The sequence below is a fragment of the Phytophthora sojae genome (genome assembly GCF_000149755.1).
Source record: "Phytophthora sojae unplaced genomic scaffold PHYSOscaffold_1, whole genome shotgun sequence".
NCBI classification, from domain to species: Eukaryota; Oomycota; class Peronosporomycetes; order Peronosporales; family Peronosporaceae; genus Phytophthora; species Phytophthora sojae.
In genome coordinates, this window is record NW_009258115.1 from 7,129,141 (window position 1) to 7,143,108 (window position 13,968).

The following is a 13,968-nucleotide window of genomic DNA, read 5'->3' on the forward strand; positions in this document are numbered from 1 at the left end:
TCTCCCCACTTTTCATTCCACCGGAAGCCGACAACCCGCCACCAAGCCCACCACGAGCCGCCACAATGCTCGCAGACCCCCTTCCGCCTCGCACGGCCGCCTTCACTCACAGGCAGGTCGCCAACTTCTACTTCCGGCCGTGCCGCGACCAGTACGACGAGGTCATTCTCGAGTACTTACGTTGCCGGTGCGGCGCGACCCGGAAGCGAGTCACCGGGACGGGGTACTCGAACCTGATGCAGCATAAAAGGCGCGAGCACCCCTCGTACTCGGAGGAGATGCTGGCCGCAACACCCGGTCAGACGGGCTCTCTTGCTCACTACGTCCGCCACTCTGCCCAGAACTTGTTCGGTTGGCTGGAGTGGCTGGTGAAGTGCAACCTACCGCTATCATTTTGCGAGAGCAAGCTCGCCAGACGGTACGACCCAGCTCTCTACTGAATATGTACTGTTTGACAATTAACTAATACTGTGTTTACACTTTGCATCTAGTTACACGCGCCTCCAGCCTGTCTCTGTCGAAACGCTTCGGCGCGTCATGGACGCCGTGACGCGCTGCGTCGAGCACGCGATCGCGGCTGAGATGCCGGAGGAGTTTGGTCTCATCTTTGACGGGTGGAGCCACGACTCGGAGCACTACATCGCGGTCTTCGCGTGCTACGAGGTTGATGGGGTTCTGAGGTGCCCCTTGCTCTGCATGGCACCACTCGTCAACGATGAGACCGACGACTTCTCCGCGGCTAGTCATCAAGCCTTCTTGGCTACGATGCTAGCGCGCGACTATCAGAAGCGCCTGGACCAGGTTCTCTTCCTGGTGGGAGATAATTGCGGCGTCAACCGCCGCCTCGCTACGCTGATGGGTGTCCCGCTAATCGGGTGTGCAAGCCACTGACTCAACCGAGCCGTCGCCGCCCGGCTGAGCGAATGCGCTGAAGATGTCGACATGGTACAGGCGCTGATGGTAAAGCTGCGGACCCTCCACCATTCTGCAAAACTCCGGTTAGTATTTGTATATTTCCTGTTATTTTTGTTATTTAGTGTGATTTAACTGAAATTGACACTTTGGTGCTTGCAGGTTCAAGACCGACCTTCGACCAATCATCCGCCAGCAAACCCGTTGGGGTTCGACCTTTGCGATGATTAACCGCTACTTCGAGCTTCTACCATTCATCGACGCGGAGGACGACGAGTTGGCCGAGCTCCTTCCCCCGGCGGCGTCCAAGCGGCGGCTTCGGGACCTGCTCGGCGAGCTGAAGGACGTGGAGTCCTCGTCGAAGGCTCTCCAAGGCGCTGACGCAAACCTCCTCGACGTTTGCGCCTGGTTCGACGGGCTCATTGCCGCGAAGCCCTCGTACGCCCGTTATCTCGGTACGCTTTTTGTCTATTATGCGTTATTGGTACATTTACTAATATGAATTTGTTTGTATTGTATTGTAGTACCGCGGGCTGACATCGTCCACAGCCCCGACTTCGAGGCGGGCTGCGTCAAGGTGCTCAAGGGGCAAGCCAAGCGGCTGACCCGGGTGGAGAAGGCGGCGCTGGAGCGCTTCTTGGCGGCTCCACCAGCAGGCGAGGGCGAGCAAGAAGAGAAGGTTGAGGAGGCCAGCATCTCCTTCGTGGAGCGGCTGCAAAAGCGTCGGCGCCTGGAAGAGCATCAACCATGCTACGAACTGCTGGCATCCATTCCGCCCACGTCCAACGATGTCGAGCGATTTTTTAGCATCGCTCGGGCCACGTTTGGGCTGCAGCGCCACGCAATGCAGCCGTACACGCTGGAGATGCTGCTGTTCCTGCGGCAGAATGCCGATTATTGGGATGCGCGCACTGTTGAGAGCGCGGAGTAAATGATAGGTATGTAACCCATCAATACACTGACCTTGCACCAATAATCTATTTTGCTGTGTGAAGTATGTCAATATTCTATTGCGGGTTTGTTTAGTTTGATGTTCAATTATCTACTCTCTCTATTTGCTTGCAATAGATAACAATGCAATATTCGGTAACCCTGCCACGAACTAATCTTAAACTCTCGTTGCTAGAAGCGAAGTAAAAGCGAAATGAACAGATCTTCACGCAAGGAGGGCTCTGGGATAGTCTTGAGGAGCTCCGGCTCAGGTGCAGCCGCTGATTGTCGACAAGTGCGGCAGTGGGTGCCTACCAAAAACGGATATAACTCGACATAGAATGCATCAAATGTGCAGAGGTTGAAATATGTGAGAGGTCGCCTGATATATGCGTTAGTTGCTAGAAAAAGGACGTCAATACTGAAAGCAAGTCAAATCTAATACGCTGCTATGCAGCGACCCTTCGTTTACTCAGACGTAAAAATCGTCTGAGTAAATATAAGTTTTCTTAAATTTAAATATGTTGGGTGATTTGTTCGTTTTTGGTAGGCGTCCAGTGGATATTCCTTTCACCGACTCATACGATAAGGCAGGATCATACTGTAACCCAAACACCAGCGCCGACCCTACAAACTGATACCATTATTTTACTGCTCATTCATATCATTGCTACAAGCATTGCTCCTCATGCTACTGAGTGCATTGTCAACACGTATGGAAGGCTGGATGGCTCATCCTTCTCCACCTCCTTGGGGGCTTCCTCTTCGGAGTCCTTCTTCTGCCGTCGGTAGAGGAAGATCAATCCGGCGCACCCCAGCAAGAAGAGAAAAACTCCAATTGGAATAATGAACCTGAGATCATCTTTCCAGCCCGAGTCGTTGTCGCTACCATTGCCCTCACTCGGGTTCTGGGACGGCCCGAATCCACTGCTAGCCTTGCATACCAGCCCCCTGAACAGGTTTATCACCGGTATTCCAGCTTCAGCCAGAGAGTTTAGCTCGTTGGCAGACTCATCTCGAGGGCAAAGACCGTTAGCCAGACGAACGAACATGCGGTCCGAGTCTTCGAGGGTCAGCGAGCTGTCGACATCGTGCATCTTCAGCGCAGCCACGACGTCATTCACCGCCACTTCCCCCTCCAGATAACGAGCAGCAGTCTCCGACACCGCCGATGTGAACGCAAGAGCAATCGTATCATTCTCCCCACACCTGTCCGCCAATCGCTCCTCCAAATCGACCGCAAACAGCGCAGATTTCGTGTCCGACCACGACGGATTCCACTCGGCCACCATCGCGCACACCGATAAATACGCAGACGTCTTGACAGTGGGGTTCACTGCCTGGAGTCTCGCCCAGTACGATGAATACTTGCCGCTCTGCGTTCCTTCGTCGAGCAGGGCCCAGCTCGCTGCCTGGTACAGGACTCGGCTCTCTGCGGCGGAGGTATAGCCAACGACGCTATCGGCCCAGGTGCTTGAGACGGACGTGTTAGCCACCAACACCAAGTCGATAGGGTTCTCATACTCCGCGGACATGCTCGAGTTGTGCTGGCCTTCGCCATCGGAGGCGGAGGAAACGGTCGCGATGTTGATCCCGTGCACTGGATTATAAGACCCGCTGAAGCTCGGCGAAGCCGTGATGGTGTGGTGGCTCGCAGACGCAAGTGCCAGCACTAGCGAGAACGAAGCAGACTTCATGGCTTGAGGACTGGGCGGGTGAAGGAAGAAGCCGAAGTGAAGCGCTTAACGCCACGAGTCGGGAAGGGGAGAAAAGTGCACAGAGCTCCCAGCTGTGGTGCCGCGAGGCATTGCTAACGCCGCGTCGCGCAGGTTCTTCCAACGGCCCCCATCAACAATCGTGAACCTACAGTGTATCTACAGGGTACATGCGCTTTACGAACAGCAAACGGCTTCGACATTCAAGCGTAACGATGAAGTCCGGCTACAGTACATGTAGAGCGAGCAAAATAGCCGGTAGAAGAAGCTTACGAGCTCTTTCGATGCATTGATTGGAGCTTTACATGGACTAGAAGGGTTAAAGTTGTCCCGCTTTGTTAAAGTCGCACAGGTAGACGCGCTTGCTGCATTGCATCGTCCTTTAGTCTACCTAAGCTTCTTGCTCCAGCACTGTCTTGATGGTATCGACTGAGTGTTTCCACACGATCTCCTTCATCTCCTCCGTCTGGAACTTGGTCGGCTCGAGAGGCCCCGCGTTCCTGTTGACCAGGTGCCAGCCCGAGCTGAACTCATCTTTGGTTAGCGCCATCACCATGAACTTCGCGCACTCCTCCGGCGATCGAGCGATCACTTCCCCCAGAGCCTTTGCTGGAAGGCGTGCGTACCAGGGCAAGTTGTCGGCAATTGAAGTTGCGACGGCACCGGGAGACGCGTGCATGAAGCTGGCTTGTGGTGCCTTCTCTGAGAAGGCTTGGGCCATGAGATCCCTAAGCCAGACAACCCACGAGGTCAGCAGAATACCAATACGACCGACAACTTGTCATCACGTACGAATACGTAGTCGTGAAATCAGCGCAGCGCTTAATTGAGAACGTCTTCTTGAGATCCAAGTCGCTCACATCGGGCTGCCCGCCGGTCGTTGGTGCCAAGATATTGAGCACACGCACGCCTGGACGATCGAGCGTCGACAGCAAGTCGTAGATGATCATGAACCTACACGTTTTGATAAGATCGTGACAAAGTGATCAATGGGAATCTACTCAGAATGACAAGTGCCGTCCGCTCCGCTCACCGCCCGTAATAATGCGTGGCCATCTTGACGTCGAGCCCCTCGGGTGTTCCCGTTCGTCCTTTCAGCGACAGAATACCTGGGGACATGATGATCCAGTCGAACGCTGCCTCCTTGTGCGCGTCTGTAAACTTTCGAACGTCGTGAAGACTCGACACGTCAAGCTTCACGTGAGTCACTTCGGCGTTCGGGTTTCGCTCCTTCATGGAAGAGATCAGGTCGGGTGGGCACGAGCGCGATGCCAGTGTCAACTCGCTACAGCACGCCCGATACCGGACGATGCGCCCACAACGAGAGCATGCTTGGCTTGGGACATATCGGGCGCGAGAAACTTTTTCTGAGCCGAGAAAACATTTCTGCCAACAGTAGTAATCGCGATAGTAACGCGATTACTAATATCGCTCGCGATCTCAGTAGTACTATCACATATTCATCAGTAGTACATGAATGTACTACTGATAGTATCAAAATTACATGAAGTAATACACCAAATGAAGTAATACACCAAATTGAATTAGCCGCAAAACGGAGTTGCCCGCCCACCAACCGTCATAAGCGCAATAAGTGCCGATGGCTACCGAGACGGAGACGCCGCTGCTGTGGTGCGTGGATGAGCTCAACGTGGCCACGCGCCGCGGCCGCGTGGTGCGTAAGGTGAAGGAGCGCTATCTGCGCGACGACCTGAGCTGCTCGCTGCCGGCGTGCGCGCTGTGCAGCGCCGACGACGACGCATCGGCGGCCACGCACGTGCTGGGCACGACCAAGACGCTGCTGGGCGAGACGCCGCGCGACGGCGTGTACCTGCTGCCGTCCATGAAGACGGTTCTGCTGCAGATGGACGCTCTCGAGTTCTCCACCAAGAAGAAGAGCAAGAAGACGCAGGTGGACTCTGCCGAGGTCTTCGCGGACGTCCTCGTGCTCGAGACGGTCTGGGAGTATGTCAAGCGTCAAGACCTGGGCGTCTACAACCGTCTCCGAGCTTTACTCATGAACGCCGACCGCCGCTTCGTCGTGTTCGCCAACGAACACCACAGGTCCACCTTCGTCCAGAAGAAACAGATGCTGCCCAGAGGATACCAGGAGGAGGACGCTTCGGAGGACACTGCGGAGGACACCAGGGAAACCGAGACCGACCGCAACGAGCGCGCCGTGGCCACGGCCTGGAAGTGGTACGCTGACCACCTCAAGGAGCTCGAGCGCAGCGACGTCAAGGTTTTGTTCGTGGCCAACGACGCCGAGGACCTCAAGCACGCCGAGCAGTACGGAGTCACTGGAGGCGTGACCATCGCGGACTTCTTGAAGCCCGTGGCCGCGCAGTACTCGGAGCTGCTGGATCTGCTGTCGGCCTCGGCTGCGGAGGAGAAGGAGCTCGCGGCGGAAGGTGTGAGCAGCACTGCCGGACGTGGAGGCAAGAAGAAGCTGTACCCGGAGCACCTCCCCGCCGCCGAGTTGCTGGCGGGCATTAAGAACAAGAGGTTCTTCAAGGGAACGATCCGATGCAACCGGGACCATTGGCTGGAGTGCCACGTGCTCATCCACGGCGCGAACGGCGTCAAGATCCCCGTGCTGCTTCAAGGTCGTGAGCACATCAACCGCGCTATTGACGGCGATCTGGTCGCGATTCAACTGCTGCCGAAGAGCCAGTGGAAGAAGCCGTCGGACTCGTTCGCTGCCAATGGTACGGCTGCTGCGGAAGCAGCGGAGGAGGCTGACGACGATAAGGAGGTGCAGCCGGAGCCGGTGGGCGTTGCGGAGCCTACGGTGTCGCTGGAGCAGGTGGCGCTTGTGCAGAGCGATGCATCGCAGAACGCCAAGCCCGCTGGCCGTGTTGTTGGCATCATTCAGCGCAACTGGCGCAAGTTTTGCGGATCGCTGGAGCCCCCTCGCGATGGCGCGACGCTCAACGCGTCTGGTAGCTGCCTGGTGGTTCCCGTGGACCGCAAGGTGCCGAAGATTAAGATCCAGACGCGTCAGCAGGAGACGCTTATGGACAAGCGAGTGCTGGTGGCGATTGACTCGTGGCCTGCGGACAGCAAGTTCCCTCTGGGTCACTACGTGCGCACGCTCGGTGTCATCGGTGACAAGGAGACGGAGACCAATGTGCTGCTTATCGAGCACGACATCCCGTGTGACCAATTCAGTGACGAAGTGATGCGTTGTCTGCCGCCGGAAGACTGGAAGATCACCCCCGAAAACTCGACTGGGCGTCGCGATCTGCGTCACTTGCCTGTCATGAGTATCGACCCGCCGAACTGTAAGGATATCGATGATGCGTTGCACGCTAGACTGCTTCCGAACGGAAACCTGCAGGTCGGGGTGCACATTGCCGATGTGACGCACTTTGTTGCTCCTGGTAGTCCTCTTGACGAGGAGGCTGCTGATCGTGGCACGTCGACGTACCTTGTGGACCGCCGTCTTGATATGCTGCCTGGCCTGCTGACTACCAAGCTTTGCTCGCTTACGGATGTGGAAGACCACTTTGCTTTCAGTGTGCTGTGGGAGCTGAAGCTTGTTGGCGATAACGACGTGCAGGTCATTGACGTGTCTTTCTGCAAGAGTCTCATCCGCTCCGTGGCATCGCTGTCTTATCAGCAGGCTCAGGAGTTCTTGGATGACCCCAACGCTGGTGGAGTGTACGGCCAAGACACCAATCCAAAGAAGAAGAAAAAGGGTGAGACCGAGAAGGAGTTTGAGCGCAAGCAGTTGCTGGGAAGTGGCATCAAAACGCTTAATGTGATTGCGAGACGGCTTCGTGCCAAGCGTATTGAGGCAGGCGCCTTGACGCTGGCCTCGCCTGAAGTTCGCTTCGTGCTTGACACTGAGACCCAGAACCCGTTGGATGTCCAGATGTACACTCTGCGCGATACTAACGCACTTGTCGAAGAGTTCATGCTGCTCGCCAACATCACCGTTGCCAAGAAGATCGTGCGTCATTTCCCGACCTTCTCCATGCTCCGTCGGCACCCGGCGCCTTCGAAGCGTCAGTTCGACCTGCTTTGCAGTCAGGCGAAGGCGGTTGGAGTCGAGCTGCACGTGGACACATCGAAGCAGCTGCAAGACTCACTGGACGCCGCCGACATCCTGGCGCAGGAGGAAGCTGATGGCAAGAACAAGGGCAAGCGGAAACACGGAGGCAAGTCGAACCCGTACTTTAACAAGCTGCTGCGCATCATGACTACTCGCTGTATGATGCCGGCCAGCTACTTCAGCTCGGGCGAAGTTGCTCCGCCTGAGTTCCATCACTACGGTCTGGCAGCCCCGATCTACACGCACTTTACGTCGCCTATCCGTCGCTACGCTGACGTGGTGGTGCACCGCCTGCTGGCTGCTGCCATTGGCGTGGCCCCACTCCCGAGCTACCTCGAGAACAAGTCGCACCTGCACGAGATCAGTGAGCAGCTCAATCGGCGTCACCACGCAGCTCAGCTAGCTGGCCGAGCTTCGGTGACACTGCACACGGTGCTCTACTTCCAGCAGTACCCTACCCGTACGGACGCCGTCATCACGAAGGTCAAGAACAATGGTGTGGCCGTGCTGTTGCCGCGCTTCGGTATTGAAGGCATGATCTTCCTGTGCGAGAAGGACGAGCAGGAGGACGAGGATGTCGTGAAGTACGACGCTACCCGCCACTCACTCACCCTGGTACAGAAGAACAACCGGAAGCTGCAGGTGTTTGACCGTGTGCGTGTCAAGGTCTACGTGGCGCTGACGTTCGGCAACCGCCAAGAGCTCAAGATGGACTTGCTGGACGAAGACGACGACGAAGATGACAACAAGGAGGACGAGGCTCAGAAGGAGGCCGAAGCCAACCTGCGTGCCGCTCGCAAGAAGCGTAAGGTGGCTGCATAAATGTCACCAGAGATCCAATAGTACGTACGTATCCAGAATGCCTCTCTGTCCCTCTTTCATTTTGCTTTGCAAAGTACTGTAGCTGTCAAGGGATTCGCAACGCTAGCAAGGCACGCAGTCTGGCCATGCGTTTCTTGCAAAGGAAGCTCCGTACGTCGGACGGACGCCTGTGCAATAGCTGCCAACTCACTCCGGCCCGTATCGGGATAGATGATCATGAACTTACAGTTATCGAGTGAGACACAAGATGTGAATGTGTTACTTGACAACATAAATCAACGAGATGCTAGCAATGCAAAAGAAAAACAACTAGGGCCGTGACGCCCATCGCCACGCAATTCACTTCCTGGGCTTTGGGAAGTAGAGGTCGATCTCCTCTTGCGAGAGCGTCTTCTTCCCGCCGAACTTGAGTCTGGCATCAATGAGTGCTTCGAGCCGATGAATCTCGTCGAGTGTTAGCGTATTAGCTGGGACCGCGTCCCTCTTCGGGCGATCGTCGTCGTCATCACCGTACATGAGGAATGGGGCGTGCACCGAGCCATCCGGAAATCCAAGCTCGGCCTTGATCGGAGGTTCGGTAGAGGAAGCGCTTTCGTGATCAAAGTCGGGGGCAGCTTGCACGGCGTAGGTGGTTTGCGCGGCGCGGATTGCTGGTCGCTGAAAGCTTCTTGCGACCGACCTTGGGTGCAGGCTTTCCGCGTCGCTCAGACGGGAAGATCGTCGGAAGCACTGAAGAAAACTTGCGCAGATAGGGTGAGTGTACATGCTCTTTTAGGTGTTTGATGTGGATCCGCTGGTCACGCGCCTTGCAATTCGAAAACCCAATGCCCACGATTTGGGCGACAAGTGGGGCTAGCAGTCGCTCTTTCGACTTGGCCAGTTTAGCCCGAGCGTAGGCAGCTTGGTTCTCTCCCAGCCAGGCCACGAGGATGTCCATCCGGCTTTGACCGGTGTGCCCAGGCTGCAGCCATTGTAGTATTGGGTCATTGCTTCGATCCCAACAACAGAGAAAAACGTCAGTATTCACGCACAACTAGGCAGAGCAGCACGAATACACGTACCTAACTAAGCCGGTGATCTCCGTCTGAATCTCATCGATGGTACACCCCCGAAAGCCAGCCGCCACCAACCGCAGGCGGAATCTCTCCACAACTTCGGCAAGGTTGTTTGCGCGGAAGTAAGCGTCGTGGTTGGAGGCCAGCCACTTGACCAGCATAACTCGGGGCGTTTTGCCGTTGATCTCGGATTGCCAGGGGAAGCGGAGCATGCGCTGCTGAGTCTTGGACATCCTCGAGTGCAAAATTGGAAATGAACCCTCCTCATTCAGGAGCGTACATGTGGGACGAGCTGTCCAACCTAACGGCAGCGCTTGATTGAGCTGGGACGAGCTGTAAAAGACTCGACACAATGGTTCATCAAGCATCAAAGCAGCGCCAAATGTGGGGCTTGGATTCATAATGCTTCGCCACTCCGCTCAATAAAACTTAGATCGAGCTTCAAAGAGCTCCGCTAGAAACTCTTGCACATCAGCAGGGCGCTCGCGGATGGCTGTGTTGGTTGCCAGCACCATGAGGTGACGGACCTTGCGGTCGAAGTAGGTCTGACGCTTCAACTCCTGCGTGAAAGATGACAGTTAGTACAAACTGGAATCTTGGCTGCTGTAGCTCAAAGCTTTGCGTACCACGTAGTTGTACTTCTTGAGGTTGAGAGTGCCGCGCACTGCATTCGCGAGAAAGTCGGCTGTCTGGTCGGGCTGGTAGAGCAGCACCTCTTCGAGCACCTTCGTCAAGACGGGGTCGACCTTCGTCGTGATGTACTGGTACGTATCATCCAGAGCAGCCTTGAGATAGGGGTCGTGCATCCAATAGCGCTCCTGCTCTAAGGCACCCGACGTTAACACCAGCATGGTCAACAAAATAAGCACGCGCACACACATCGACAAACAAAGCGCTTACCATCGCGAATTAGAGCCGAGACTGCGACGCCCTTGTTGCGGATCTTCTGCGACGGTTGCTCCATGCCCGGGGTGTCGGAGACTCTCCGACGGAGAGTCTACACTAAACGAAAGCGCGAGATCTGCAAAATGGGCAAAGCGCGACAAGAGTGATCCGGCGGCAAGGCTGGTTTCGTGAGGGCTCGTATTTTTAGGCGGGCCGCGGCAAGTCTTCTTCATCTTCGAGTCGTGTTCGAGTCACATTTGACTGGTTTGAAGTCGACTTATCGTTTCCTTTAGCAGCTCTTTGTCTGCTCCTGGCATGATGCTGCTCCTAGAGCCGCTATGGCCGACTATACTCGAGAGAGTACCTACCTGCTCAACGGCTCTCAGCACTGCTACTACCGCTAGCACTGAGGTGCCTTCTGGCCGCCAGCAATCGTCCTAGTGCTCTCCCTCGCCCTTGTCGTCATTAGACCTGCTGTTGCGGTGGTGGCCACCCTCGTTGCCCTCGGACTTGTAGAACGAACGCTTGTTGTCACGGCCCCACGCCTGTCGCTGGTGGCCAGAAGACTTTTCGCGGGAGAAGCGAGAGCCCGTGGACGAGCGTTCACCGCCCGACGAGTTGTCACGGTTGCTGTTGTTGCCTTCGTTCTTCTCCGAGCGCCAGAGCGTCGTGTTGCGGAAGCTGGAGTTGTCGTTCAGCGACGTGTCGTGGCGCTTGTACTCCAGCGCCACAAACTGCGGCAGGTTGAGTACTTTCCGCATAGTGTCACTTCAAGGCAAGCACACCCAGACCGCGTCAGCCAAACCCCAAACTACACCAAAGCCCTCCATGCAACTGGTTGCTTACCGAATGCGGTAGCACGCTTCGTTGTTGTCCGCGTTGCGGTTCCAGAGCGAAATGATATCTTCGTTGTACCGGATCGAAATGACGGCGCCACAGATCTCGTTGCCCACATCGAATTGCTCGCCAATGATAGCCAGCACCTAATCCAGCACAACACTTCCTGTCAGGAAATCCTTCACAGCAGCAAGCTCTGTCCAGATCTCTTGCCTCCGTACCAGATCTTCCCAGTAGCGCGAGGCGATGCCCTTGCGTAGGCGCACCATCCACTTGCCGCCTCGTCGGTTGGCCGGGTCCTCCCACATCGGCTTGATGCCCGTCTTGAAGAGGTGGTAGTCCATGGTGTTGGGCAGGTCGTTCGGCCGCACCAAGTGGTTGTAGATCTTCCAAAAGTCCTGCACCTAACATTCGCAATGCAAAACAACAATCAGCCCACACGTTCTACTGCTATTTTTTTTCCAAGCCTCACCGTCTTGAAGTCGCCGAGCCCCTTGATGCTCTTCTCATAGCTCTCCTGCAACAACCAACAACACGGCAATAATGTCAATAAGACATGCCACTTCAGTCTAGACACCACGCCCGTATCAATAATGACAACAGCGTGGACAGACGTACGCTCACAGCCTTGTTGCCGGTGCTGCGCTTGATGTACCAGAAGCTGTACATGTTCTGGATGGGCGTCTCCGCGGAGCCCTTGTCTTCACCTACCTCACAACAATAATTGCAATACCACAACAGCAATTATCCCATTAGACAAATGCAACACCAGCACACGTGTCATATCTCCCGTCATTCCCAAGCTCAGGGGCAGTCCCAGAAAGCGCCCAGCGGCTCACTCGACAGCTAAGGCAACGCTCTACACAGTGATCTACTTACCGCTGTGCTTGTCCTCTCCCATGGTGCCTCCTGCGTGTCTCTTTCAACGCCTCGCTCCACTTGCGGCGGCGAGCTTCTCCTTCCTATGATATTGTGGTGCCGGACTTCACCGGCTCACTGAGTCGTACTTAGTGCGGAGAAGCTACGGTACTTTCTTCCCCCGATTCAAATGTGAAGAGGACGATCATGGCGGATTCCGACTCGGACGGCGAGTTCGAACGGTGCGTATATGAAGCCTTCCTGGTGTCGGTGGATGGGTTGGGTGGCACCACCATGTCCGCCTGTTCAATGGCGTTATGGTCACGCTTGAACCGCGCTCTAACGTGCAGTGTGGAATGATTTATTCGTGTTTGGCTGAATTCGGCCAGGTTTCTGCAGGAAGACGAAGACTCGCTGTCTCCCGAGCCGGCGCGGCGCAGACCGAAGCCTGGTGGGGCGTATTCGTCTTCATCGGCGTCTGCAGTGACGGCGGCTGCTGCGGCGTTGCTGGCGTCGTCGAAGCTGGCGAAAAATCACAAGAGCAAGAGCAAAAGTAAAAGCAAAACCTCCGATAAGAAGAAAAGCACCAAGAAATCTTCGAGGACCCAGCTATCGGACTCGGAAGACGCGCCGCCTAGTTACTACGATGACTACTCGACTGGACGAAGTGGTGGACTGGAGGACTCAGAGTATGTGGCTGTCTGACAGCGAGATGTTGAAGTTGTAGCATGTTGAGGACTGACTGGAGGTGGGGTTAGCGCCGACCCGTATGCTTTTGACATGAGTTCGCCAGCATTTACGACTCCTGCTAAGAAGGATGACTATGGTGAAAGCGAAAGCGAGGGAGAGTATGTTGAGAAGAAGAAGAACAAGAAGGAGGAGTTTAAGACTCTAGCGAAGAAGGCGCTTGCGAAGACCACAGCGATCTCGATGGAAGATCGCATCGCGGAAATCTTGAAGCGGACAGGCAGCACGCAGTTCCAAGCAGAGGAGAATAGTGACGAGGAAGATATGAGCGAAAAGGTACGCGCAACGCTGTGGAAGATATTAACTTGAAGAAAATGCCGCTAAATCTTGAACGGTTTTTGCATGGTAATGAACAGGAAACTCCGGCTAGCGATGCTAAGGAGACTCCAGAACCCCTAGAAAGGAACGAGATGGCAAACGACGACCAAGACCGCGCTGGCGGCGGTGAATCTGACCGTGAGTCGGAGCGCTCAAGTTTGTCCGATTCACTGGGGGTAGGATCAGCTGATTTCGAGGTATGACCGCCGTTCCCCTTGTGATAATATTTGTTTACCCCTCCAAGTTACTCACCAGGGCACTGCTCTGTCATTGATCCAGGTCCGGCTTCCACCAAGGCACAGCATCGATCGAAAAAGACTGTCTCTGGTAAGTCAAGGTACAAGTTGCAGATCCCATGTAATACCACTTGACACGCTAACGGAACGATGTATTCTTTGCGAGTAGTCCAGTCTGGATAGCGAAACTTTCGCAGTCAATAGGGAAGCACTTGATAACGAACTCGGTAAGACCTCCTCAGCTCGACTTGAGCGGAGTACTTGAATGAATCTAATCGATGTGTTTTGTCCTCTTGTAGCCACGCCGTCTCGGTACGAGCAGCAACAGATGACGTTCTCAAAGTCCGAGCAAGACGAGGATAGTACGACAGAAAAAGATGAGTATGGGGATGACGATTTCGAGCTCGATCACTCGGCAGTCAACGATGCGGAACCTCCACCATATTCGGCAGTTCAAGACACTGTGAACGCGAGTATTGGTGACAAATCCGAAGAATCATTCGTGAGTCAGTTTGACAAGATGAAAGTGAGTAGCTGACAGCAACTTTGACACTGAGGGCGTATCGAACCAGCTCATGCTGACTAACCATTTTGTA

At 55.2% G+C, this 13,968-nt stretch overlaps 8 protein-coding genes across 8 annotated transcripts; 3 read left to right on the forward strand and 5 right to left on the reverse strand.

Moving 5' to 3' along the window:
* Positions 1-65: 65 nt before the first annotated feature.
* Positions 66-1,843, forward strand: PHYSODRAFT_248221 (hypothetical protein; the record flags this gene model as incomplete). Its single annotated transcript, XM_009517680.1, has 4 exons — positions 66-418; positions 492-875; positions 1,075-1,367; positions 1,437-1,843. 4 exons carry the CDS (start codon positions 66-68, stop codon positions 1,841-1,843), a joined length of 1,437 nt encoding a protein of 478 aa, XP_009515975.1.
* Positions 1,844-2,528: 685 nt separating this feature from the next.
* On the reverse strand, positions 2,529-2,939 carry PHYSODRAFT_475246 (hypothetical protein; the record flags this gene model as incomplete). Its single annotated transcript, XM_009517681.1, has 2 exons — positions 2,529-2,742; positions 2,854-2,939. The coding sequence occupies 2 exons, from the start codon at positions 2,937-2,939 to the stop codon at positions 2,529-2,531; spliced, it is 300 nt and encodes a 99-aa protein (XP_009515976.1).
* A 1,009-nt stretch (positions 2,940-3,948) lies between these two features.
* PHYSODRAFT_248239 (hypothetical protein) lies at positions 3,949-4,793 on the reverse strand (the record flags this gene model as incomplete). Its single annotated transcript, XM_009517682.1, has 3 exons — positions 3,949-4,285; positions 4,350-4,511; positions 4,591-4,793. The coding sequence occupies 3 exons, from the start codon at positions 4,791-4,793 to the stop codon at positions 3,949-3,951; spliced, it is 702 nt and encodes a 233-aa protein (XP_009515977.1).
* Positions 4,794-5,157: 364 nt separating this feature from the next.
* PHYSODRAFT_358582 (hypothetical protein) lies at positions 5,158-8,472 on the forward strand (the record flags this gene model as incomplete). Its single annotated transcript, XM_009517683.1, has 1 exon — positions 5,158-8,472. The coding sequence occupies one exon, from the start codon at positions 5,158-5,160 to the stop codon at positions 8,434-8,436; it is 3,279 nt and encodes a 1,092-aa protein (XP_009515978.1). The 3' UTR covers positions 8,437-8,472.
* A 303-nt stretch (positions 8,473-8,775) lies between these two features.
* On the reverse strand, positions 8,776-9,724 carry PHYSODRAFT_322340 (hypothetical protein; the record flags this gene model as incomplete). The annotated part of the gene is made up of 3 exons (XM_009517684.1): positions 8,776-9,165; positions 9,200-9,425; positions 9,498-9,724. The coding sequence occupies 3 exons, from the start codon at positions 9,722-9,724 to the stop codon at positions 8,776-8,778; spliced, it is 843 nt and encodes a 280-aa protein (XP_009515979.1).
* Positions 9,725-9,910: 186 nt separating this feature from the next.
* Positions 9,911-10,455, reverse strand: PHYSODRAFT_309468 (hypothetical protein; the record flags this gene model as incomplete). Its single annotated transcript, XM_009517685.1, has 3 exons — positions 9,911-10,051; positions 10,118-10,314; positions 10,392-10,455. The coding sequence occupies 3 exons, from the start codon at positions 10,453-10,455 to the stop codon at positions 9,911-9,913; spliced, it is 402 nt and encodes a 133-aa protein (XP_009515980.1).
* A 358-nt stretch (positions 10,456-10,813) lies between these two features.
* Positions 10,814-12,114, reverse strand: PHYSODRAFT_309469 (hypothetical protein; the record flags this gene model as incomplete). The annotated part of the gene is made up of 6 exons (XM_009517686.1): positions 10,814-11,144; positions 11,223-11,359; positions 11,435-11,617; positions 11,686-11,730; positions 11,832-11,920; positions 12,093-12,114. 6 exons carry the CDS (start codon positions 12,112-12,114, stop codon positions 10,814-10,816), a joined length of 807 nt encoding a protein of 268 aa, XP_009515981.1.
* Positions 12,115-12,278: 164 nt separating this feature from the next.
* PHYSODRAFT_469567 (hypothetical protein) lies at positions 12,279-12,776 on the forward strand (the record flags this gene model as incomplete). Its single annotated transcript, XM_009517687.1, has 2 exons — positions 12,279-12,313; positions 12,461-12,776. The coding sequence occupies 2 exons, from the start codon at positions 12,279-12,281 to the stop codon at positions 12,774-12,776; spliced, it is 351 nt and encodes a 116-aa protein (XP_009515982.1).
* Between the last annotated feature and the right edge of the window lie 1,192 nt (positions 12,777-13,968).